General features: G+C 40.8%; 1 protein-coding gene across 25 annotated transcripts in view; it reads left to right on the top strand.

Annotated features, from left to right (window-relative positions):
* The window catches only part of CD86 (CD86 molecule), an 89,529-nt gene that overhangs the window by 44,093 nt on the left and 21,845 nt on the right, over positions 1 to 23,591 (top strand). For 4 of the 25 annotated variants that reach the window (XM_036350577.1, XM_036350586.1, XM_036350587.1 and 1 more), the window contains exons 3-7: positions 6,760 to 7,113; positions 9,629 to 9,934; positions 12,580 to 12,729; positions 19,704 to 19,749; positions 21,006 to 21,076. In XM_036350577.1, the coding sequence (XP_036206470.1) occupies positions 6,760 to 7,113; positions 9,629 to 9,934; positions 12,580 to 12,729; positions 19,704 to 19,749; positions 21,006 to 21,076 (927 nt within the window). Of the gene's footprint in view, positions 1 to 6,759; positions 7,114 to 9,628; positions 9,935 to 12,579; positions 12,730 to 19,703; positions 19,750 to 21,005; positions 22,793 to 23,591 lie in introns of those variants that run through there. The other 21 variants (XR_004974128.1, XR_004974133.1, XR_004974129.1 and 18 more) reach the window with 15 other exon arrangements.

Consider the following 23,591-nt stretch of genomic DNA (forward strand, 5'->3'; position numbering starts at 1 on the left):
AAAAGAAGGAAACATCTTTGGTGGAGAAGAACAGGTATCTCAGCTGATGGCAGGCCTGGCCTCAGATGGAGCCTTATCCCTTCTGTGCATCCTTCTTTTCCATCTCACAAAGGAAGGTAGACTCGCCTGTCCAGTGGCACCCAGGAAGCAAAGAGAAGTCCCTCCTCTAACATCCCTGAGGCTTAACTCTTTTGCTCCACACATACTCCTTTCTGGTCTTCTCTGTTTCATTTCTGGAAGTCTCAGACTTTTAGGAAACAGCTCATGGGCTTCTAAAAACCTCCTTTCATTAAGGAGCATTGCTTTCCATGTTCCATACCTTTCCTCTCTTCCTCCTCTACCTCCCCCACCAGCCCACACCCATAGATCATAGTAGACACTGCTTACTGGGAGAATAAAAACCCCCAGCCCTGCTACTACCTACTTTAGTGACCTTCAGCTAATTGTATCAGTGGATTTACTATGAAGCTAATGAAGCTGAGCTGCAGGATTCTCACTTGCACAAGCTCTATCTAAAGCCCCTCCAAAATCCCATGAGGGGCCCTACCAGTATGGTCACATGTCTTATGTTTTGGTAAAATTTTCGACAGGTATCTTACCCACAATAAGTCAAGACCAGGGCCTTTCTTTATTACAACTTTTCTCTCCATCACATTCTCAGACAGTTGGCAGGTATTATACTGGCCATGGGCATTTTGAACTTGAATTCTGCATTTCTTTTCTTAAAGGGGTCCCTGCCCCCAAAAGGAATTTTAAAAGTGTCATGCTTCACAGAACTTGGATCTTCCCTGTTTGCAGCTCCTCTCTGAGTTTCAATTTCTTCATTTGTTAATGAGTTGGTAGAGGTTCCTGCCACCCTGTGACTGGGTGCCTTTAGTTTCCACTGTCCTGCCCCTTCCAGCTGCTCATTTACCCCACCCTCAGCACAGAGGGGAAAGCCCTCCCACACACCCATCCTGGTGTGGGGCAGACAGGGAGGGGATGCTGAGCCTGCACTTTGGCCATAGCAGCACCAGGCCGCTCCTCACTCCCCAGCCCAGCCATGAGTTCAGCTCTGCCTGTGGCAGTTCTAGATCTCCTCAGCCACACTTGGCACACCCTCTTTGGTTGTTTTCTCCTCAGCCACACTTATGTAGACCCTCTTTGAGTGTTTCTCCTCAGCCACACTTGTGCAGACCCTCTTTGGGTTTTGTCAACAGATGATTCAGACAGATGATTCATTTGGTTACTGACAGCAGCAAGTGGGGAAATCATTCACTGAAATAGAGGACAGGGACGCTTGAACAGAGTAGGTATGGGTATCTGAATAGCAGTATCCAGCAGGCAGTTGGATATGGATGTCTGTGAAAGTTATTGGCTGGAGATGAGCATCTATGAATTATTAGTTTATATATTTGGTAGATAAATCCATGCTTATTTGTCCTCATGAATTTTCTTTTACTAAAGGAGAAAAACTAGACAGAGTGTAGAGAGTAAGGAGATCAAGAGCAGGCACTCAAGATAATCAGTACTTAAGGGGTGATCAGAGAAAACTGACTAGATCAGTGATTGGGAAAGAATAGGGTTTCAAGGAGAGATGGCCAGCAGCGTGATGGTCAGCAGAGTGGTCAAATAAAGTGAAATCTGAAAAGAGCTCTGAATTTGGCAATGGTAGGAAGTCACTGACAATCTTTGCCAGGGAAGTTTCAGCAGAGTGGTGGGGGACAGAGTTTGGGAATGAAGGCAGCAATTGCTGCTTACTCTTTCAGGGAGTTTGACTATAAGAGAAAGAGAAACTAAAAGTAGTAACAGAGGGAACCATGTAAGGAAGGGAGAGGGTGGTAAGCAGGGTGAGCAGCTCATAGGCCAAGTTAAGTGGGATAAGATAATGTCACCAGTTCAAATAATGGAATAATTTCCTTCAGGGGTGCTCAAACATTCAGTTGTAAGAACAGATATGTAGATCAAAAGTAGAGTGTGCTTAGGATGAATTCTGCACAAAAGGGCAACTTTATTGGAGTTTCTGGCAAAAGAATAATTGAGCCCTAGCTGGTTAGGCTTAGTGGATAGAGCGTTGGCCTTCAGATTGAAGTGTCCCAGGTTCAATTCTAGTCAAGGGCACATACTTCGGTTCCCGGCTCCATCCCTGTGCGTGTGGGAGGCTATCAATTGATGTGCCTCTCTCACATACATGTTTCTCTCTTTCTGTCTCTCCCACTCCCTCTACTCTCTCTAAAAATCGATGGGGGAAAATATCCTCAGGTGAGGATTAACAAAAAGAGAGGGAGAGAGTAAGAGCCCTAACCAGTTTGGCTCAGTGGATAGAGAGTAGGCCTGCAGACTGAAGGGTTTCGTGTTTGATTCCGGTCAAGGGCATGTATCTTGGTTGTGGGCACATCCCCAGTAGGGGGTGTGCAGGAGGCAGCTGATCGATGTTTCTCTCTCATTGATGTTTCTAACTCTCTATCTCTCTCCCTTCCTCTCTGTAAAAAAATCAATAAAATATATTTTAAAAAAGAGAGAAAGAGAATGATTGAAAAGATATACTGTCACTCTGCTGTCCAATATGATAGCAATTAGTCACATGTGGCTATTTAAATTAGTTAGAATTAAATAAGATTAAAAATTCAGTTTTCAGTCACACTAGTGACATGTCAAGTGCTCAATGGCTCAGTGTAGTGGCCAGTGACTACCATATTAGTCAGCACAGATACAGTACTTTTCCATTGTTGCAGGGCTCTTTTGGAAAGCACTGAGCTATAGGGTCTAAACTGGATGGAGTTGAGGTCTTGGTGAAGTAAAACACAGATATAGGTGAAGTAATTGAGCAAATGTTGTGGACAGAGATAGGTACATTGATGTTTAAGGTTCTTAGAGCAGAACTGTTCTTGGAAATAAGGTTTAGGGTTATGTCATGGGAGAGGGGCTGCTAAAATAGTCTGTGGATGAAGATCTTCAGAGTGGAAAAGATCAAAGAACTTCTAAGCAAGTGTATTGGTGAACTCATCCTTGCTGAAGTCACTCAAATTGATAGTAATAATTGGTCGAAAAGAAAGATCTGTATCTAATGCTAAAATGCTCAGTGAACAAGGAAGTAATGATGTTGCTGTTAGTAGCTGACAGCAATGAGAGACTGGGACACCTCAAAGGGGAAGGGTGTTGCTCAAGGTCTCCATGAAGTATGCCAAAAGAAGCAGTGGCTGAGACAAATGACGTACTTTGGGTAGGGCCAGAGTTCAATGAATGCACAACCTTGGGGAAAACATTTGATGAAGAAATTGAAGATATAGTTTATTACAGTGGAATGAAGTTTCCAGAGGGCCTCATACAAGGTGTGGCAAAAGTAGGTTTACAGTTGTGAGTATGTGAGACAGAGTTTGTTCTTGTATTATTATTTATTAATTAGAGGCCCGGGGCATGAATTCATGCATGGGTGGGATCCAGCCAGCCCACCCCGATTGGGCTGATGGGGTGGGCCTGGCTGGGGGAAGGGGTTGCGGGTGGTTGCCTGGCGGCTCTGCCCCCTGGTCGAACTCCCAGTTGAACTTCCGGTTGAGGGGACAATTTGCATATTAGCCTTTTAATATAGGATGTATTCTTTTCCATACCAACAACTGTAAACCTACTTTTGCCCTACCCTGCATAACATTGAAGGAAGTTTAGTAAAAGGAGGAAAATTCATGAGTACAGATGACCCTTGACTATATAAGACATGCGTTTTGGGTAGTAGCCAGGGAAGAATGAAGTCCCACATGGGGTCAGAGACCTCACAAGGTTAGAAGACTATAGTTTTTGTGTGATAGTCAAACAGTATACTGCTGAGGAAGTTTTCATGTATCTTTTGAAACAAGCTCCTTCAGCTGTTTAGGGAGGTATCTAGATGGATTCTTGAGTTTCTAGCTCCTGACATCATCATAGCAGTCAGTTATAACTAGACCCAGAACATATCTATCACCCAAGTGCTGGGGAAGAAGAGACTCTCAATGCTTTCCCACTAATGGAGTCCCAGTGAGCCCAGTAGCTGTGTGGTCTAGGATTTGGAGTCATAACAGGGGAGGCCTGAAGCCACTTAGGAAAAATAGACTTTTAGCTAAATCTTTCCCATATTGTAAGGGAGGGGCTTAGCATGCGTAGCTCTACGTGATGTCATGGAAGCCAGTGGTTGGTGAGGAACTGTGGAGTGAAAATTGTGAAATACTTTCAGTTCCACCCAGAACGGGCTTCAGACTGATTTCCATTCCAGAGTAGGAAAGAAGGTTTGGATGGAAACAAATGTTCTTGTCATAATCTCCTCTGTTTCACTCAGAGACAGAGGTAGAAACCCATTATTGCAGCTTCTCAAACTGGAGATTTTTTTTCTAAGTATATTTTTATTTATATCATAGAGAGGAAGAGAAAAGGAGAGAGAAACATCAATGATGAAAGAGGATCATTGATCAGCTGCCTCCTGCACGCCCCCTACTTTGGATTGAGCTTGCAACCTCGGCATGTGTCCTTAGCAGGAATTGAACCTTAACCTTCTGGTTCATTGGTCGATGCTCAACCACTGAGCCACACTGACCAAGCTCAAACTGGAGCTTTTGTTAAAATGCCAATTATGACTCAGTAGGCCTGAGTGGGGCCAGAACATGTGCATTTCTGACCACCCTTCCCTGATGCTGATGTCTTTAGAACACAGGCCACACTTTTGGTTGGTAGGTGAAGGGGAGCGCAGTTAGACATGTGGATGAAAAAGCCCTTTTAATCTTTTGGAGAGGGGTCCTGGGTCAGAGAAGTTGGACTGATTTGTGAGTGAAGAGAGTGGTTGGGAAGGAGAAAAGGTACAGTGAGGCTCAACAAAGAAACAACCATAAATTAGAAAGACAGAAGCCTAAGGCTAAGTCATCTCCAGGCCCAGAAGACACAATTGATCTCTGAGTAATAATGTAACATTGACCACTAACTGGCAGAATTTCCAACTGTGTTTGGGTTCTCTGTTAGGTCATTTGCCCTATATCATTTGGCAAGTCACTGATATAACCCAGTGATCGCTGCTAGAAGCTTTTACAGTAGGTGGCACCCTTACCTTACCATTCAGAGTTTAGCAAAGAAGGAGCAGGAGCCTCAAGGTTGCCTTGTAAGATAATTACTCAATATAGTAAATCTCCTTTAAGGCCCCCTTTCATTATTGTTTCGGGTTCCCGGGTAGATTTTTCCACTTCCCTCCAATATGGGAACATATTCTATATGGATACTGCATTTGTATACTTTCAAATGGTTCACAGAGTTCTACTGAGCAGAATGTAATAGGTGGTGATTCAAATTTGTGCCAGCTCTCACTGATGCCTGGAGTCCTCTTCCCTTCAAATTTAAGACCACTACCAACCCCCTTGATTATTTGTTCTCACTGGGCCATTCTGCACGCAGTCCAGTTTTGACAAGTGCATGTCATTGTTATTTGTCCTACTTTCTCTTGAAAGAGATACCCATGGATCAGATCAATTCAACTTCTCCTACCACCCCTCAACAAACAACTTGAATGAAACTACTCTTCTCTCTCTCACCAACCCACCTCACTTTCCTCCTTAATAAAGTCCTAAACAATGGAGCTTTACTTAGAACCTGCCTGAACTTCCTCTCCAAGATGGCAGCTAACTTCATATTAACTAAGAAACAGCATTTCCCCCCAACCCTGCACTTCTCACCCACCACTAATTTCTTGGCCAAGTCTCAATTCCATGACTCAGAGTAGGTCCTACAAAAACCCTATAATCAATCACATTTTTAAAAAGCTTTATTTTTTAATTACAGTTTACATTCAATATTATTTTATATTAGTTTCAGGTTAGACAATCAGATACTTTACAAAGTGTCCCCCTGATATTTCAAGTACTTAGCACCATACATAATTATTACAATATATAGTCAATCACACAAAATCCCTTCCACAAACTCCAAATGTCCTTGGGGAGGAAAGCCTTTCTCTGAACTCTCCCAGCCTGTCCTCCAGGGGTTTAAAAAACTGCCAGAGCAATGCATCCTGGAAAGAGCAAGTTTATGGTAATTGAGGTTTCCCCAATACTCCAAAAAGCACATTCTCACCTTCCTATCTATGATTCATTTTCAGTATTTCATTCATGTGCCTTAAATGGTCTTTGACTACCACAATCCCAAACAGCCATCGCATTTGCTCAGTTCTCTTTCTGATCCCTGAAAGAGCTTAGAGAGGTCACTGAGATTAGAAGCCTTGGTTGGCTATTTATGTCATTTCCAAACTGTACTATATCCTTGGGAGAGCTGGCCATGAAATATGCAGTCATAAGGGAAGCTCTATTCAGGCTAAGGAATAAGGGGATGGGGAGGAAAAGGGAGAGTTTTTGATGATGGTGTAGAAGTAATGGAGCCTGTAACAGCTGTAGTGAATTAGTGTTCAGGTTATAGGAAGGTAACAGATGGGCGTATGAGTTGTCCACCTACTGGTTGTCCCTGTTCTAGGATTTAAATTCACAGACCCATAGTGCTGGATAGATCCTTAGAACATTTGGTTCACACCTTCATTAAACAGATAAAAAAAACTTAGCCTCATAGCAGTTGTAGTTTACACAAGGCCACACAGATTTAGTTAGCAATAGAGTGAGAACAAAAGTCCCATCCTCCAGATGCCAACACGTATGCAACTGTTCCAGAATTTAACATCTAGTTCCTCAATCTCATTACTGATAAGGTAGCATCTGGGTATTATATAAAGAAAAATGGAGTTGTTGCTGTTGTTCTTCCCTCTTGTTTCTCCTTCCCCAATAGCCACCTTTCTTTTTTTAGGTGCTGCTTCCATGAAGAGTCAGGCATATTTCAACAAAACTGGAGACCTTCCATGTTACTTTACAAACCCTCAAAACATAAGCCTGGATGAGCTGGTAGTATTTTGGCAGGACCAGGATAAGTTGGTTCTTTATGAACTTCTCAAAGGCAAAGAGAATCCTCAAAGTGTTGATGCCAACTACAAGGACCGCACAAGCTTGGACCAGGATAACTGGACCCTGCGACTCCACAATATTGAGATCAAGGACAAGGGATTGTATCAATGTTTCATCTATCATCGCAAAAGCCTCCAAGGAATGATCATCCACCAAAATGATATCGACCTATCAGTGCTTGGTATGTTGTCAATGGCATGTCCTAACCCCTGGCCTTCTAGATGAGACTGCAGTGATCAGGGAAACACTGGTTGGGGGCAGGGGTGACCTATAGAGAAAAGGCAGAGGACAGTCATTTCTGGGAAGTCTACTTGAAGGTAATGCAGGGTTTGGGAGTAGGGAACTAGAAGTCCTTTGTACTTTTTATAGTTTGCTTCTGAAAGATCAGTAAGAATCCGCTTTGGGGACAGAATAGAGCTAACTAAACAAAGGTAATGTGGCTAAGTAAAAACCATGGGTAATTTTTCCATTACTAAGTTTATATATCACATAGGCCTCAAATCTCTTTTATATTTATTTTCTCCCTTGGTCCAAGATTTCTCACCCCCTGAATCTTTGCCTGGAGCTCCTAGTGAGGGTGACAGCTAAGTAATTTGGGTTTTCCCTTCAACATTCAAGAGATTGTTTATGAGTTGTTTTCTGCCCAACCATGAGCTTGGTAGACAGAAGGGAAATAACCCAATGCACAGAGTCTAAAAACTAGTAAACCAGCTCCTTTGTTCCTCCAGGCCTTGAAAAACCTGTCAATATAGATTTTAAAAAATTATAATACAATAAAATGCATTGTTTTTAGTTTTTAAAAATATATTATTATTGATTTCAGAGAGGAAAGAAGAGGGAGGGAGAGATAGAAACATCAATGATGCAAGAATCATTGATTGGCTGCCTCCAGTACGCCCCACACTGGGAATTGAGCCTGCAACCAGGGCATGTGTCCCGACTGGATATGGAACCATGACCTCCTGGTTCATAGGTTGATGCTCAATCACTGAGCCATGCTGGCCAGGCGTAGACACAGATTAATTTTTTACGAAACTGAAAAAGGCAGATTAACAACAATTCTGAAACCAGAATAAAGCAGAGTTAAAAATAGAATTAGAATGGGAAGTTGCTCCCTTTAAGTGTCACTCAACTAGGCTGTAGGGCTTTTTGGGACATGTAACCAAATGCTATAGCGATATTTTCAAAGTGTGGCCAGTTTCTATAGAGAAACATGGTGTGGTTTAGGTGGGACACAATCATTTCTTTTAAAAAAAAATTTTAATGGTTTTATATTATTTTAATATGTACTAGAAAAACTAATAAAAACCTATCTTATAAAACCTATAATTTCATAGATATTGCTAATAAGGCTACAGTAGGTAGTACCATGGCATTCCACCTTTGATAAACCACATAAAGTTACAAGCTGAATGCTTAAGTAGTGTGTTGATATAGCAGAACTTGTAGTATGGCATGCAAATCACTGAAGTTTCAGAGACAACATGCTAATGTATACATTAGTATGTAGAACCTGAAAATGACCTCATAACTCTGGAAAGAGAGTGAGCTATTTTTCTGGCAGAAGGAATAGGTGCCATCAATCCTCAACAGCCATAAAAATCTGAACGGTAAACAAGGCAAGAGAAGCTCTGTGTTTATTAACAGCATATATTTTTTCCTAAAAATGGCTGGGTTTGCCCTTCATCTTAAAATATATGATGAAGATACTTTGACAGTCCTTCCCAAAACCAGTATTTTGAATATCTAAATCCAAAGTCCCCACCCACTCACTTCCCACCATCCTGTGTGGATTCCCGGAAGATAGGGCCCAGAGCACACCAGCACCCAGAACTCTGTTGGTTCCTTGTGGAACTTTAGCCTCAATCCCATTCTGTTCTCTTGGTCTGGTTACCTGAAATATATTCCATGGGACACTTAGGTCCTAAAGTCAGACCACTTCTCCTTCCAAAGACTTTATTCCTTAGAGAAGTAGCCTCATTATAAAGGTTTTATTTTTGTTAATCCTCACCTAAGGATATTTTCCCATTGATTTTTAGAGAGAGAGGAAGGGAGGGAGGGAGACAAAGAGAGAGAAACATCGATGTGAGAGTAACACATCAATTGGTTGCCTCCTGCATGCACCCAAACATGGGCTGGGGATCGAGCCTGCAACCAAGGTACATGCCCTTGACCAGAATTGAACTCAGTGGATGGGCCGACACTCTATCCACTGAGCCAAACCAGCTAGGGCTCACTATAAATTTTTGATGATTTAAATTTAGCCCTCCTATCACTCAGACAGCATCCCCTTGATTTGGGTAAACAGAAAGTAACCATGGTCCCAAACTTCATTCTTAAAAATTAAATATGGGACATGTAACCAAATGCTATAGCGATGAGACTGTAGATGAGACTCAGCAACTGATAACATTGCTCTGGATTTCTAGGAAAGGCAACATTTCTAACCTAAGACTTACAAATATAAAAGATTATTCTTGCTTTACCTACCTCCCTTCACAAGGTTACTTTCAGAATTCAATGAAGGCCTTTATGTGGCTTTCACCATGGTCTGAGACCCATGCTTGAGGCACTCTGAGGCTCCCAGAAGAGTTCCCAGAGAGTTCCCAGAGCAGGTACCCAGTCATTTGCTATTCTCTTCTAAATACTTTTAAATTTTGATCAATCTCTCTCTCTCTCTTTGTATCTCTATTCAGCTAACTTCAGTCAACCTGAAATAATGCTAATTTCTAATAGAACAGAAAATTCCTTCATAAATGTGACCTGTTCATCTGTACAAGGTTACCCAAAACCTAAGAAGATGAATTTTCTGCTAAAAACCATGAATTCAACATCTGAGTATGATGCTGTCATGAAAATAATTCAAGATAATATCACAGGACTATACAATGTTTCTATCAGCTCATCTTTACCGGTGTTTCCAGAAACAAATGTGAGCATCTTCTGTGTCCTGCAACCTGAGCCAACACAGACAGAGCTTTTCTCCCAACCTTACAATATAGGTAAGGCTTCTCCCCAAGACTATGTCTTTTACCAGGTCTTATACACAAATGCTATGACAGATCATCCAATGTCCCAGAAAACCTCCAACTGAGCCATTTTATGTTGACAGAGGTGCTGCAGGGTCCAGGACACTATGAACCTACAGCCAACATTGTGAACCTATTCTGCACTCGAAGAAGCATGTTCTTAAGCCCTGAAACTAACCCAGTCTTTTGGGCTACCTTTGGGTAGACAATTCTGAAGTTTAGGTCAGAAAATGCAAGATTCCTCCAAGCTAGAATTCTTCCATTCATTAAAATACACACAAACCCACACCTCTCACCCCCAAAACACACACCAGGCATACATACATATAGCACTTGTTGTGAATATAGAACCATTATAGAAATTCTTGGTTGCAAGGATGAAAACTAAAAGGTATAAGATATACTCTCTGTCCTCAAAGACCTTCCAATAGAATTAGAACTTCATGATGTATACACACGAAAATCTGTATTTTAAAAAGATTGGATTGGAATCTAAATTATATTCCATAGAAATAAGTTGTAAAATTGAAAACTAAAGTGGCTATAATTAGTCTTATAGGCAATCAGATATAGGCAAGTTCTTGGGAGTCAGGGGAAGTCTTTTAAAAGGAGGTGGGATCTTGTAACACAGCAAAAGAAAAAATTGGTGGTGAGGTGATGACAGGTGAGGACCACAATGGACTAGCAGTATCCAATGTAGGCACAAAAGGAAATGTACATATATGTCAAGGAAAGACTCAGAAGCAGAAATTCTTGTGGCATGTTGATAGTGCAGTATGGAGACCAGTCCAGCTGGAGGAAAGCATTGAGCCTAAGCAGTGTCCACTAATAGGAGCCCGACATTTTAAAGTCATGACTTTGCCCTTGAGGGAATGTATCCATATTTGAAACCCCACTTTTGAGGTGCAGTGACTGCAAGATTCTTTCCTGGAATAGAAGCACCCTTCTCCCACACTGTCTCCATCACTGCTGGTTCTGATGCGGAACCCTCCCCCACCTATCTGCCTTCTGCTTGCCTTGGCCCCTTCTCCAACTCTGGCCCCATGCTTTGTCTTTTCCTAAGTCATCCTTCCAACTCCTAGCTCCACCCTCTGGCTTTGCTACCTTCTTTATCCTGATGTCTTCTTGTTCAAACATATCTTGGCCTATGGACATATTTTTATGTACAGCCTCTGGGGCCAGTTCCTAAAAGCCAACTTTACCAATGGGCCAATTCTCTCTCCTGGTATTGATTTCCTCCACTCAAGTACTTCACCCTCTAAGAATCCAGTAAATGGTGAGGCCACCCAGCCTGTCCTGGTTGCTTCTACTGTAGCCTGATAGAGGCCTCTCCAGGCCACCCCTGAAGTTCAGCACCTTCTTGGAGCCCCTAACATCACCACACATGAGACATGCTCTGGGGCCCTCTACCATGGCTCCCACAGTCAACAAATAAATAGGGCCTTGCCACCAAGATAGCCTCATCATGACTTACCTTTCTCTGCTTCTCAACTACTGCTGAAACCTTCCCAGCTACCACCATCTTCAGAAACTTTCAGCTCCAGCTGCCTCAAGAAGCTGGGGCTGGCCTCTCTGCGACCCTATTCTATGGCTTGATCAGAGATAGGTTAGACTGTGAGTCAAGGAATCTTTTGGGGTGTCAAAAGGTAGCAGTCTCCATGTTAACAAGTATTAACCTTCCCACCCCCACTTTACTGGGAATACCAAATAGGCTGAAGTGAGATGAACTGGGACAGACTCAAAAAGTATTGAATAAGACTTGCAATAACTCCTCTTCTTAATGCCCCAGGATCAGGGCATGGGTCCACAAATTGCAGCTAAGCTAACAGGAGGTCCTGTTTTCCTGTAATTTAGGATTAACTACTGGAAGTGTTCTCATAAATGTTTATGAAATGGGCCCCTCAGTTCTCAGTTTTCCCCCTAAAGCCTCTTTTTCAATTCCCTGGAAACTTATGAGTCTCCACGCAAGGAAATAAGTCTTGGCCTCCCAGGAGCTGAATCTGACCCTGATACCTCAGGGCATGAAAAGACAGCAAAGTTTTTCTAATGGGTGAGACATGCTGACAGCCCTGCTTGGGGAAATCTGCTGTGACCTCAGTGTAAAAGGCAAACAAAGAAAAACAAAACTGGAGGTAGAACGCCTGTGAGGAGGTCATTGTATTTGTCCAGGTGAGAGGTGTCTGAAGCCTGATCTAGAGATGATAGTGGATGGAAGAATTATTATGAAGGAAACTTCAGGACCTGGGCCTGTCTACACAGGGAGCTGAGGATGCAGGCATCACACAGAGGACTGTACATTCAGAGCCTTGGCACAGGTACCTTACCCAGATTCCAAGGGCAAGGTCAACCCTCTTCTAGATCACAGTCATTGTCATCCCAGCCTCTGGGAAAGTAAGGGAGCTCAGTCCAGGTATTTGGTCAGAGGCACTGGCTTGGTTATTAGTTAACTGCTGAAGACCCTGGACTGGGACTTCCTAACACCTCATATTGTGTATTTCTGGCTTCTCTGGCAGTAGAGCCCTGGGGAAAAGCTGGCATATAAATAAGAGAACAGTGGCCATTATAAACCTTTTATAACCAATCTTCCTGGCTAATTAAAAATTTGTGGTCATTTTTAGATGCAAAGCCACCTCAGCCACCCCTGCCTGTCCCAGACAATGTCCTCCTGACTGCTCTACCTGTACTGCTGTTCGGTGTGTGTGGGATGGTAGTGTTCTTCATAACACTAAAGAAAAGGAAGAAGAAGCCTGGCCCCTCTCATGAATGTGGTGAGTCAGTGCTTGTCCTCTCCGCAGAGTGCCACTTTGCAGGGACTTCCCCATCTGCTGCCTCCTGCAGCTCCTTGGTTGAGCCCAGACTCGCAAAAAGTCAACAAAAGGTTGGAAGACAAGGTTTCCCCTCATGATCTGGAATCCCTGTAGATGAGACTCAGCAACTGATAACATTGCTCTGGATTTCTAGGAAAGGCAACATTTCTAACCTAAGACTTACAAATATAAAAGATTATTCCTTGCTTTACCTACCTCCCTTCATAAGGTTACTTTCAGAATTCAATGAAGGAAAATGGTGAAAGCACTTATAGACCTGGTGATGTTCAAGCAGGGATGTTTGGTGGGAGAAGAGAAACATTAGATAACCATCAGATTTGCCTTCTCATCTCTAAAATAGGTCTCCTGAGCTTTTAGATGAATTGTTCCTCACTAACTTTAAAAAAGAATATGAACTTTTATTGATTACCAAGCATTACATATGCATTACTAAATATACTGGGGGAGGGGGGAGATAATCACCTATAGTTCCAGTAGTAAGAAAAAAATTATTATGCTGATAGCATTTAGTCTATATCATCCAGATACTTTTTATGTATGAATCTGTTCTTTTCCATAAGTGGGATACTATTATAAGGACTATTTCATTTTACAAGTAGGATAATCTCACATGTTTTCTAACTTTTTTGTACTAAATGTACAAAAAATATTCAATGTCATTAAACATCATTCTACAGCATCACATTAAATAGCTGCAAGGTATTCCATTATGTGGATATACCTTAATCTATTTAACCAACTCTATATCATTGGACACTTGGATCTTTTGCTATTGTAAATAGCACTGCATTCAGCAGCCTCTCACATATGTTGTAAAAGTGGCCTGTGTTTGTTTAGTGGGGAAAATGGTTCCTGACTTTAGAATAATCCCTATATATGGTTTGGGCTGGTTTGGATAAAGTTGTAAAATAAGGTTGGACTTCATCTCAGTAATTGCCTCTAGTAGAAGTTTGGTTGGTGTTAATAATTCAGGTAACCTTCTTACTCACTTATGGTAAAAAGAATAATGCTTCTGGTCAGCATCTTATTTAAAACTTCATTATATTGATTTTAAGATCCATGTAGAAAATAGATGGATGACATTAGCAGTTATTTATTTCATCCCTGCTTTAAAACAGGAAATTTAGGAGTGATTATCTAATTTCAATAAATTGACACAAAGCATATGGCAGAGCAATTCAAGCTGCTAATGTAGGGAAAATTCAGTACAGAGGATCAGATGTATGGATTTACCATGCTTGTCCAGGCTTTGACTTTTCAAGGTCAGGGTTTTGAGCTTCTCTTTTTTTTCAATCTCATTGCCTTTAGAATTGGCTAAATGTGCAGAAGCAACCTTCAGTTAGGGAAGAAGCTGTCTCCTAAATTTGCTTTCACATTGGAATAATTAGTTTACAAATGAAACAAAGAAGAAGGGATAGAGAAAAAGAAAGTAAGAATGTTTCTTCCTCCAAGAAGCAATCAGAAAAATTCAGGAGACTAGAGAAGGGAATTAAAGAGGAGGATGTGTGTATACACATGAGAGAAATTGGAAAGAGTTTTAAGAAGCTATATGTGTGCATATAAGATGGTCAAATTGAGCTATGCATGGTAAAAGGCAGAAGACAAGAGGGCACAGCACATATAGGAGCCCCCCGCCCCAAGAATGTGATAAAAAGTACTGATAGGAAAACGTTGCTTGGTCAGTCACTTATGCCAGTGAATCTGATAAAAGAGAAGAGCCTTGATATCACTGGAGGAAGGGAGATGTACTGAATAACTATGACGTGTAGATATGAGATGTTTGTAAATTTGGGTTCCATAACTTCAGCAATGTCTACATTTGCTTTGTGAATTCCTCTGGCATTAGCTATGCGATAAACAGAATAATGCCCACAGTAAGGTGTCCACCTCACATGCCCCAGAATCTATAATGTTTTCTTCTACAGCAAAGAGGACTTTCATATGTGATTAGGACACTGACCTTAAAATAATGAAATTATCCTGGATTATCCAGGTGGACCCAGTCTAATCACATGAGTCAGAGAACTTTTCCCAGCTTGGTTAGAAAGGTAAGAATGGAAGGAGAAGAGAACCAAAACTTAAGACAGACTCAATCCACCATTTCTGGCTTTGAAGATGGAGGAAGGGGCCATGAGCCAAGAAATGTAGGCCGCCTCTAGAAGCTGAGAATGGCCTTCACCTGAGAGTCAGCAAGGAAATGGAAATTTCAGTCCTACAACCACAAGGAACTAAATTCTGCCAACAGACAAACATGAAAGCAGTTGTGATCCCTTCAGAGAGGCACAAGTTTACTGATAATCTATAGGAATTTCTCCAAAAATGGAGCTTCCTCCTATTCCAAAACTAATCCTCTCCTCAGAGGAGAACAATCCTTAAATTAACTTGGCATCAAAAGTTCTTTCCAGTGTTTGTTCATAATTATACTGGGTTTTTCCCCTAAACCATACATATTTACCCTGTTTAACCTGTTAAATTTTTAAAAAGGGGAAATGGCATGGTTATTTTGCTGGTTTCCAATCTCTCTTCTCTTTTTATTTTGTATTTTTATCAAATAAGACAGGTAAGGCATGAGAAAATGTCATCTTGAATTACTGTCTTTTCCCAATCAAAAGCTACCTGTCAGCTTACCCACTCAGGAAAAAGACTAAAAAAACTTCTCCTGAAATTTTGCTTCCTTGTTTGGTTTTGTGTGACTGACATCTGTATATACATTAGTGCCCTAGCAACCAACGGTTGTTTTTTTTCAACTTGCCTCCTTCCACCAAACCTGAGTCTTGGCTTTTCCAGGAATGATCTCTTAAAGGGCAAGTGTTTTCTCCAAAATAAAACATTTCAACCACCATTTAAGCAGAAACCTTCACAGGGCTTAAAAATTGAAAGTTAGTGATATCATCACATCTGCCCTTCAAAATGCTAAATTTATAATCAAACCTAAAAGGTTAGAAATCTATCTTTATTATCTGCTTTTACTTTAAAATATAAGTGTGTGTGTGTGTGTGTGTGTGTGTGTGTGTGTGTGTGTGTGTGTTTAATGGTGATGATTTTTGTCATGGACATAAAAGGATAACTTAATTATTCTGGATTGGTCTACAGACATTTGAAATATTTCATTCAGCTATAAGCGCCATTATTTTCAAGAGGAACTTTGACAAATATAGAATCTAAACAGATTTATTTTGTTTGGAAACTAAGTCAAATAACACATAGCTCTGATGGTAGGGGGAGCCCTGATATCAAAACTAGAAAAAAATCATAAATGTCAAAATACTTAACAACTAAAATCTAACAATATATTAAAAGCATGATACATCATGGTCAAATGGGGTTTATTCCAGGAACATAAGGTAGGTTTAACATACAAAAACCAAACACTAAAATTCACCACATCGACAACTGGAAAGAAAAACCATGTGATTATGTCATTGGATACAGATAAAACATTTGGCCAAATTAATATCTATTTATGATTTTTAAAAAGCAAGAAAAAACCCTTATAAAAGTAGAAATAAGAAGGAACTTCCTCAACCTGAAAAGGACATCTACCATAACCCTTCAGTTAACATCATATTTAATGACAAAAGACTGTTTGCTTTGCCCCTAAGATCAAGAATAAAGCAAAATGTTCACTCTCACTATTTTTGCTCAACATTGTACTGGAGGTCCTAGCCAGTGCAACAAGTCTAGAAAAAGAAACAAAGGCATACATATTTTAAAAAGAAGGAGCAAAACTCTCTTTTTTTGCAGATAACATGCTCATGTTTATAGAAAAGCCTAAGGAATCCATTAAAAACTATTAGAACTAATTGAGTGTAGCAAAGTCACAGGATATATGGTCAACACACAAAATCAATTGTATTTCTATATACTGATAACAAACAATTGGACACTGGACAAAATTTAAACACCATTTACAGTGACATCAAATAATATTAAAGGCTTGGGAATTAAATTTTAAGAACAAATTCAAGACCTGTATACTAAAAACTAAAAAATATAACCCACAAAAATTTAAATGACCTATGTAAATGGAAAAATATGCCATGTTTATGGATCAAAAGACTAGATTTTAAGATACCAATTCTCCCCAAATTGATTTATGGTTTTAATGCAATACCAATCAAAATCCTTGCAGGCTGTTTGGTGGAAACTCAAAACCTGCTTCTAAAAGTCATGTGGAAATGCAAAAGACCTACAATTGCCAAAAGAATTCTGAAAAATAAGGAAACAGAGGACTTATACTACCTAATTTTAAGGTTTACTATACAGTTATAGTAATCAAGGCAGCATGATACTGGTGAAAGCACAGGCACATCAGTCAATGGACCAAAATGGAAAGTCCAAAAATAAATTCACATGGTCAACTTATTTGACAAATGTGTGAAAATGATTTCATGCAGAAAGGATAGTTTTTCAACAGATGGTGTTGGGCAATTAGATATCCACATGGAAAAATATGAACCTAGGCACACACAAAATTAACTTGAAGTGAACTACATATCTAAATATAAGAGCTAAAATTAAAAGACTTTTGAAAGAAAACATAGGAAAAAATCTTTGTGACCTTACCTTACTCAAATCTCTGACAGACACAATAAACACAAATTGATAAACTGAAATTCATCAAGATTAAAAACTTTTATCCTTTGACTTTGTTAAAAAAATGAAAAGTCAGCCACAGGCTGGGAGAAAATATTGCAAAAATGTATATTTGATAAAGGGCTTATATCCAGAATATACAATTATAGATTACTACTGGGTAATAAGAAAAAAAATTCACTTAACAAAAGGCAGGGAGCAAAAGACTTGAACAGATACTTAATAGAAGAAGGTATATAAATGGTCAATAAACATAGTCACACAGTCATAACACCATTAATCATTAGGGATATACACATTAAAGGCATAACAGGATACCATTACACATCCACTAACATGACAAAGATTAAAAGGACTAATAAATACCAAGTTTTGAAGAGGATGTGAAACAACTGAAATCCTGATGCACTGCTATACAGCCCTGCAATTCTAGATACTTACCCATCTATATAATAAAAGCTTAAGCGACCATTACGGCAGAACAACCTGAGTGACCAGTCGCTATGATGCACACTGACCACCAGGGGCAGATGCTCAATGCAGGATTGCAAGAGGGATGTCTTACTGCCGGCTTAGGCCCGATATCCGGCAGTCAGACATCCCATGAGGGGTCTGGACCGTGAGAGGGTGCAGGCCGGGCTGAGGGGAACACCCCCCCAAGTGCAGTCAGACATCCCATGAGGGGTCTGGGACCATGAGAGGGCTCAGGCCGGGCTGAGGGGACAACCCCCCCCCCAAGTGCACAAATTTCATGCACCAGGCCTCTAGTTGAGAAATAAAAACCATGTCTGCACAAATGTTTATAGCAGCCTATGGTACTGAAAACCTGGCATCCCAAATTGGTGAATGAATAAACTAATAGTGGTACAGTACTGGCAACATGCCACAACTCAGATGAATTTCAAAAGCATTATGTATGCTAAGTGAAAGACTCCACACGTTATCTGATCCTACTTACATGAAATTAAGTGACACTCTTGTGACATTAAACAGATCAGTGGTTACCAGGGAACAGGGTGGGAGAAAAGGGCAGCTTTGGGGGCTTATATAAATGTTCTATATCTGGTTATGGTGGTAATTGCATGACTGCATACATTTGTTAAACTCACCAAAATCTATATGAAAATTGATTGAATTTTATTGTATATTAATTATCCTATATAATAAAAGGCTAATATGCAAATCCACTGAACAGTGGAAAGACTGGTCACAATGATACGCACTGACCACCAGGGGGCAGATGCTCGATGCAAGAGCTGCTCCCTGGTGGTCAGTGCGCTCCCACAGGGGGAGCGCCACTCAGCCAGAAGCCGGGCTCACAGCTGGCGAACACAACAGCAGTGGCGGGAGCCTCTCCCACCTCTGCTGCAGGTGGGAGCGAGGGGTAAGGAGCGAGGGGTCCCAGACTGCGAGAGCCCCAGACTGCAAGAGGGATGTCTGACTGCTGGCTTAGGCCCAATCCCCCAAGGGGTCCAGGACTGTGAGAGGGTGCAGGCCAGGCTGAGGGACACCCCCTCCAATACATGTGCACCAGGCCTCTAGTATCTCAGTAAAGCTGATTATTTTTCAACACACACATGCGCATTCACACACACAGACACACACACACATACCCGTACCTGTGTGCGCATGAACTGCCAATGATAGAAAATATTCAAAACCATCAGGGGAGCTGTTGAGAGAATTCCCGTGATCCCTAAATTCCTCAGTGGACACCCAGGTTAACAACCCCTGCTGTAAGGCTCTAAGTGGGATGATAGCACTGTCACAGAAGTCAACCTAGAGGACTTTACACTCCAAGTTGCGACAGTAGTAAGTCCATTCCAGTAGCAACTCAGGCTTTGGGAGATCTAGCCAGCTGGAGATTTCTCACGTGAGTCCATCCATGCGGTTTTGTGTAGTGGGTAGTGTCCACTGGCTAACCCACTTCAGCATTAACATCTCCAAGATTTCCTTTTCCTCCTAAGTCTTATTTTCAGAAAAGGATTGGAAATTCTTGTCTGATCACTAAATGATTGCTAAAACTAAATGTGTTCCCCCTCCCACTAGTATTTTTATTTTAGCAAAGACTAGATTTGTAAGTGAAAATCCTATTTCCAACATTAGAACTTAAGGCACAGTGAGCAAGTAAAGGCATTTACTTTTTGGATGCAAGGAGCTCCTTCTCAGTCCCCTGAAATTGCATCAAGTAACCGTCTATTTCACATGTAAGGCTACAAGGATTTTTCTCCAAGTAGGACTTTGGAGCCTCTTCAAACTTTCCCTTTTTTAGGATGAATGGGCAATACATTTTCTGAGATTGTTTTGCTCTCTTTCAGAAGTCATCAGAGTGGAAGAGGAAGAGAGTGAACAGGCCAAGGAAAGGTGAGTCCAGACCCTATAACATTGTTGAAAGAGGTCTGATTCCCAGAGGGTCTATTAATTGAATAGACTTACATCTGAGGCCTGCTGAGACTCCAACAAACATGAACTAATGGAGAGGGAAAGGAAAGCAAAACTAATAGGACCAGGAGGAAAATGTCCTAGTTGTAAATGGATGGCAGGGAGTCCAATGCACAATGCTCAGTCATGGCCAAGTAAACAATCAATACCAAAGGGGCCTGATGCGGGGAGCATGGGCTGCATCTTATTCACCACGGTAACCTCAGTACCTAGCACAGTGTCTGACTAGTGGCTTTCCTACATGTGTGGAATGAATACATGAATAAACGAGGAATGATAATATGTTCCATTTAGCTTCTGTGTCTTTGAATCTGCTGTGCCTTCTGCTTGGCATATTCTTCTGCCACTTCTTCATCTCATTCTTCAGATCTTGATTCAAGCAGCACTTTCTTAAAAACCCATCCCAAACTAGATTATGTCAGCCCATTATAGTGTCATGTGGATACCTGTCCTTTTTCTTTATAAAGAAATAATATTTACATATTATTAAACTCTATAAATCTAGACTCTATAGAGAGCAGGGATCATATTAGTTAAACTAATTATTGTGCTGCTAGCAACCAGCACAGTGCCTGGCATATAGTAGGTGCTCAATACATATTTGTTGAAAGATTGAATGAATACATGAAGGGATGCATGAAGATTCCTGGTGATCAGTCCTTTCACCACATGGTATAATTAGATTGTCCATACCTCCGTCCCTCCTGAGGAACTGAGCTTGTCAAAAATATCAAGGCTCTGGCTGCATGGCTGTGGGCTCAAAGCAGCCTTCAGTGAAGAGCCTGGTCACAGAGACACAGCTAGGACCCAAGGGCACATGGGACCCAGAGTGCCCAGCACTTATATGGATATTTCAGCCACTGTGAGTCTAGGGATCCTGGATGGTGAGTCAGGGTCCTGAGATTTTGCCTGCCTTGTCAGACTTAGTTCAGAAATAGTCCAGAAGAGCCTACAGAGTGAAGGTGGCAGGGACTCAGCCTAAGGCAGGGACAGGCCCAGATAAAAATAAAGGGTAGCTATTGAAAACAGTGTGGGTGACACTTCACCTCTCTCTTCAATCGTTTGTTCTTCCTCATTGCTATTGCAATGTCCCCTATATTTGGCCCTGTCATTGAAATCTAGAAAAGGAAGTGGCTCCACTGTGAAATCTGACCTAATTCTTTTTTCTATTTCTCCAGAGTAGAAAACCGTGTACCTGAAAGATCTGATGAAGCCCAGTGTATTCTCAACATTTCAAAGACAGACTCAGGTGACAAAAGTGCTACACATTTTTAATTAAAGAGTAATGTCCATTTGACCATTTTTTATACCATGTGGGTGGTTTCTCTTTCTCCTTTCCTTTTTTAAATTAAATTTATTGGAATGACACTGATTATTAAATTATGTAGATTTCAAGTGTACAAATTCTATGATACATACGCTTTCCTTTTCAAGTTTTTGGCTGACTTTTTTTTGTCTCTCTAAACCTTCCCAGAAGGTGAGAAAATTTTACCATAAATAAGAGTGGAGGCTCTAGGACTCCCTCTATACAAAATAGCCTCCTTATAATGCCAGCTCGGCTCCCTATGCCAGGAGCAGATTTTATCTGCTTCTTTTCAGAACACACTTGGATTGGATTGGATCCCAATGTTTAGGACTAATGCCTTCTGTGTCAGACGTGGCCTCTTTTCTTAATTTAACAAACTGTGCTTTCTGTAGAACTCCCACTACCTGGAATAGTGACTTTTATCTACTCTGAATTCTAAGGTAATGCCACAACCTATCTTGTATACCTATGACTGAACACCTACCTCTTCAGTCTGAGAGGGAGCTATATATTTTATGGCTTTATAGTGTTAATATTAACATTTTGAAATATAAAAGGTGTACTCTACTAATGTAGTTATGTGCTTTGAGAAATGTCCACCCTCTGCCAAGGAGTTGTTGTTCTTCTGTCAGGGTCAGTAAGGAAAGCAGACAAACTCAAAATTTGGGAGACTAAGAGAAACGGAGATGGCAGCACTCTGGATCCTGGAGCCATTTCTATATGGGCTGTTGCTAACACTAAGGAAGATCCATGTGACCAACAAGCGATTGATAAGCCTTAGGAGAGAGCGCTGGATAAAGCAGGACAGTGCCGTGCCTCGTGAACCCTACTTCTCTTCTTGAAAAAACTGACTGAGATCGTGGCCTGGGCAACTGTGCAAGAACCAACAGAGAGATCACAATACTCAAAAAAAAAGAGAGAGAGGGAAAAGAGAAAGATCTTGACCAACAGAGATGCACATGAATGTTCAGTCTGTCCCGTCCTTCGACAAGCCTTGGGGACAAACCACAGATGGACAGTTTGTCCAAATGGACTTAAAACAGACAGTAGTTTCCTAAGTGGTCAGTGAGGGGTTTTGATGATACCAGATGGTTGTGATGTTTTACCCGGCTGAAAGCAGACCTTGGGGTAGAGAGCTATCATCTTGATCATGGGATAAATGGAAGGAGACTTCGAACTTTTCAAACTAATGGCTGAGAGACAAAGAGCTGGAATAAAATTAGTTTGACCAGCATGCAAATCATCTAGAAGTCGACTTATCCCACAGTTGCCCTAAGAACATATTGGCCAGCCCAGAGCAGTGCTAGTGAACTTGTGTCTGAGGATTATGAGCATCATTTTCAACAATAAGAAAACTGGGTGCCAAGAGACAAATATACTAACCCAGTAGAAATAAGTCAAGAGATCCTGGCTCTAAAGCAACATCACTAAGAGATGGGGCAGCTTCGGTTCAAACCTAAAGAGGACTTTGGGGGGCTCACACTATAGAAATAGTTCTGTAGAGCCGGCCTAGAGGGTTATAGACAGCTGTGCTAGCCATGCTTGTCCTTGTAAAATTGCCATTTGTGTGCTCTGTCCTGCTCCTGCCTTCTTTAGACTCTAAGCATCTTGCTTAGAGTTTTGTACAGAGAAGTTTTCAATAAATTTTCATTAAGTTGATGTAAAAATTTATGTTTGGCTTCTATTTCCGGAGAACTACTCAGCGCTTGTAGTCTGATGTTCCTCCCTCTGTCTTCCTAATATACTTCCTCTTGACGTCTCTGTGGTAGCCCCATTCTCCAGTCACCCAAGCTAGAAGCCTCTGACTCATCCCAAACCTTCTCCTCTTCCCTTTCCCCTAACCATTGTATGAGAAAGAGGAGCTAATATAATTCTATATGTTAATCTCAGTATAACACATAAAAGATTAGTTAAGACAGGTTGTTTCTGAAGACAACTGGGAAATTTAGAGTGAAGGAAGGGATACTTGCTTTTCAGTTTATAAACTTTTATACTGTATAATTTTAAAATTATGTGCTTGTATAGTCACTAAACAAAGGCTAATGTAAAAGTATTTCTAACAACACATTACTATAAAATAAATTCATATAACTGTACTATATGTTTGAAAGTTGCTAAGAGAGTAGATCTCAAAAATTCTCATCAGAAGAAAAAATAATTTGTAACCATGTATGGTGATAGATGTTAATTAAACTTATTGTGGTAACCATTTCACAGTATATAAATAAATCAAGTCATTATGTTGTAATCCTAAAACTAATACATTATATGTCAATTATATCTCAACTAAAAATAAGTAAATAAATGTAGGGAAATTCTGGGGGAAACTGTCTAGGCTCTGTGAGAGCAGGGTTGTGATCTAACCTCTTCACCAACGAATCCCAGGAAACTAAGACAGAACCTCAAAACTATTTGTTTAGCTATTGAATGAAACATTAATACTTATTCATTCAATATT

The sequence above is a fragment of the Myotis myotis genome, unplaced genomic scaffold (genome assembly GCF_014108235.1).
Source record: "Myotis myotis isolate mMyoMyo1 unplaced genomic scaffold, mMyoMyo1.p scaffold_m19_p_2, whole genome shotgun sequence".
NCBI classification, from domain to species: Eukaryota; Metazoa; Chordata; class Mammalia; order Chiroptera; family Vespertilionidae; genus Myotis; species Myotis myotis.